Below are 2,791 nucleotides of genomic sequence, written 5' to 3' on the forward strand. Positions count from 1 at the left end.
TTCAGGTTTAAGAGAACACAGTGGCTAGCCATCCAGTGCTCACACACCCTTCCACAATATTTTTTTTTTTCAGTTCTAAACACACACTTTCTTTCTTTTTTTTTTTTTTACACCTTTCTGCCAGCCTGCTGTCATTTGGCCTGTTGTCTGACCATCTTCCTGTTTTTACCCTTCTTGTGATCTAATTATATTCATGAGATTTTTATACAGAATAAGTACATGTATGAATGTATGCATTTACTGTACAGTAAGACATTTCTGTGTTAATATAAAAAATGTGAGGGGAGGGGAGCTCTATTGTCATTAAAATGAATGTGATGTATGCAAACATCTCATCTGCTTTCTCTCTTCCCTGCAGTCGAGCAGCTCCTTCAGCTGAGTTCTCGGTGGACCGCACACGTCACCTGATGTCCTTTCTGACCATGCTGGGTCCCAGTCCTGACTGGAACGTGGGTCTGTCATCCGAGGACCTGTGCACCAGAGAGTGTGGCTGGGTACAGAAAGTGGTTCAGGACCTCATTCCATGGGATGCGGGGACAGACAGCGGGGTCACTTATGAGGTGAGCGCTCATCCAGCGGTGTCCAAACATCACTTCTGTTTAGCATTTTTCTCATTTCATATAGAATCTGTCATCACAAAGGACATTATTGTTGGGACAGTTTGAGTGAGTTTCAGAATTTTGTAGCATTTGATATGTCCCGATTTTTCTGGTATGCAAGCTGGCATAAACCTCACTTGTGCAAGATCTGCACATAGCAAACTTGTCATCATAATAACTTGATTTATAATTTATTTTTTAGAAAATCTGTTGCAGTCTTTTTCACTCTCTGAGTTTAGATGTGAAGTCAGTGAAGCACTTTTCTTCCAAGGTTTTTTGGATTATGTAGGGTTGTGACTATCACACACTTGCTCAAAGCAAACCCCACTAAATGAGTTTTATCTGTGCTAATAACAGAGCAAAATAAAAACAGTTATGATTTAATTTAGAAAAAGGCAGTTTGCTAGTTGAAATGGTCCACTGGAGACCATTCAGTCTTGGCCATAGCTTGATTCTGCCATCTACTAGTGTGAGAACAACAACAAAAACAACAAAATGATTAAATTGACATCAATTGTTTGTTTATTCATTAATTTTGTTTTATTTTTCATTTGCATATTAAGAAGCTATTATTTAACTTGTATATTTTTTGGTGTGTTTTTAGGGGAATATTCTAAGTTAAAGATACATTAAGCTCTATTAACAGCACGGGTTTCTCATTTACCTCGGAAAAAAATGTATGTATGCATTTAGTTATTTGTTTAATCATTCATCAACTATTCTCAGATGTTGTAGATAGAGCTTATGTAAATGGGCCTAACAAAGTCTTGGATTTCACACTTTTAATGTTTTCCTCCTTTTATTGGAGAGACGGCCTGTGTGCATAATTTGTATCGCTCCCCTGGTTGTGCGTGTTATATTCAACCTCTTTCTGCGACCTTGCTGCTTGACTGTGAAGCTAATTTCTCTTCTTTAACATCTGAAGGCTTGCTGTGTTGTGTGAGGCCATTTTTAAACTGTAAAATATAGAATAACCAAGTAGAATTGCCCTTTTGTGTATAGTATTTATTATTAAACATAAGTTCAAATATAAGGTAAGTCCATCACAGTTCAGAACAGTTTATCAAAAGTCTAGTTGTAAAAAATATTTGCAAAATGTTTGCATGCCTCCTTTCACTTCATTGTATGGAAAAAAGCAGCTGGAACATCATGTGCTCTGCGAAAGAAAAAAGGGATGCCATATGAAAAAAAAAAAGTATTATTAGTTAGCCAATATCCCACAACCAATGTTGGGTTTTGTGTGGTTATTCATAAAAATGACTTGAACATTTGACATTTTGCTAAACTGGTTTATTCATTGTGCCATAGTCTCCGAACAAGCCTGCAACACCTCCAGAGAAAATCCGTCCCCTCACAAGTTTAGACCATCCACAGAGCCCTTTCTACGACCCAGAGGGTGGCGCGATCACTCCTGTGGCCAGAATTGTTGTGGAGAGAATTGCCCGCAAGGTATGTTTCTTTGCTTGTCTTAGAAACATTGAATTTCAAAAGAAAGTGTTCCTGGCTGTTGCACTTTTAGCTTTTATTATTGTGCAAAACAGCTCTCCATTATTCATGTCATAAAAATCTCTAAACTGAGAGCTAAAATAACTTGACGAGAGCAGATTATACATATTTATGAACCCAGCATGTCACAGCAGTGCCCTGAAAATATTGAAAGCCACACATCCTCGATTGGGAAAGAGTTAAATTGCTGTAAGAGAATTAGGATAAAAATGGGGCAAAGTATAAGCCATGACTTTTTTTGCTGTTTTCAATCAGGTGGTAATAGTGAATCAAATGCCATCACTGTGTAGATGAAAATGAACGAATGTGGGACATCATTGAAAGTCTATTTGAAAGTTTGTGTTGTTTTCTGATGTCTGCAGGGTGAGCAGTGCAACATTGTGCCTGATAATGTGGACGACATTGTGGCTGACATTGCCAGGAGGAAAAAGAAGAAGGTTTGCATCTTTTTGTCTTTTCATCAAAGGCGACCTTGAGAGAGAGAGAATGAGACTTTTAACTATTCAATGTCCTAAACTTCTACCCCCGGTTTCACAGACAAGGCTTAAGCCTAGTCCTAGACTAAAATGTAAGTCTGAGCTGTTTCAACTGAAATAATATTGCACTGATTGATCTTAAAATACATCAGTGCCTTTGTTTTGTCTCAAGATGCACACCAGTAATGTTTTTTCTAAGCATGTTTATGA

At 37.7% G+C, this 2,791-nt stretch overlaps 1 protein-coding gene across 1 annotated transcript; it reads left to right on the forward strand.

The window, feature by feature from the left end:
• Window positions 1-358: 358 nt before the first annotated feature.
• LOC141317405 (spondin-1-like) lies at window positions 359-2,542 on the forward strand (the record flags this gene model as incomplete). Its single annotated transcript, XM_073833126.1, has 3 exons — window positions 359-560; window positions 1,908-2,048; window positions 2,468-2,542. Coding segments are annotated over 3 exons (418 nt in total), but the record flags the coding sequence as incomplete, so codon positions are not given.
• Window positions 2,543-2,791: the final 249 nt, after the last annotated feature.

The sequence above is a fragment of the Garra rufa genome, unplaced genomic scaffold, assembly GCF_049309525.1.
Source record: "Garra rufa unplaced genomic scaffold, GarRuf1.0 hap1_unplaced_932, whole genome shotgun sequence".
Classification (NCBI taxonomy): Eukaryota; Metazoa; Chordata; class Actinopteri; order Cypriniformes; family Cyprinidae; genus Garra; species Garra rufa.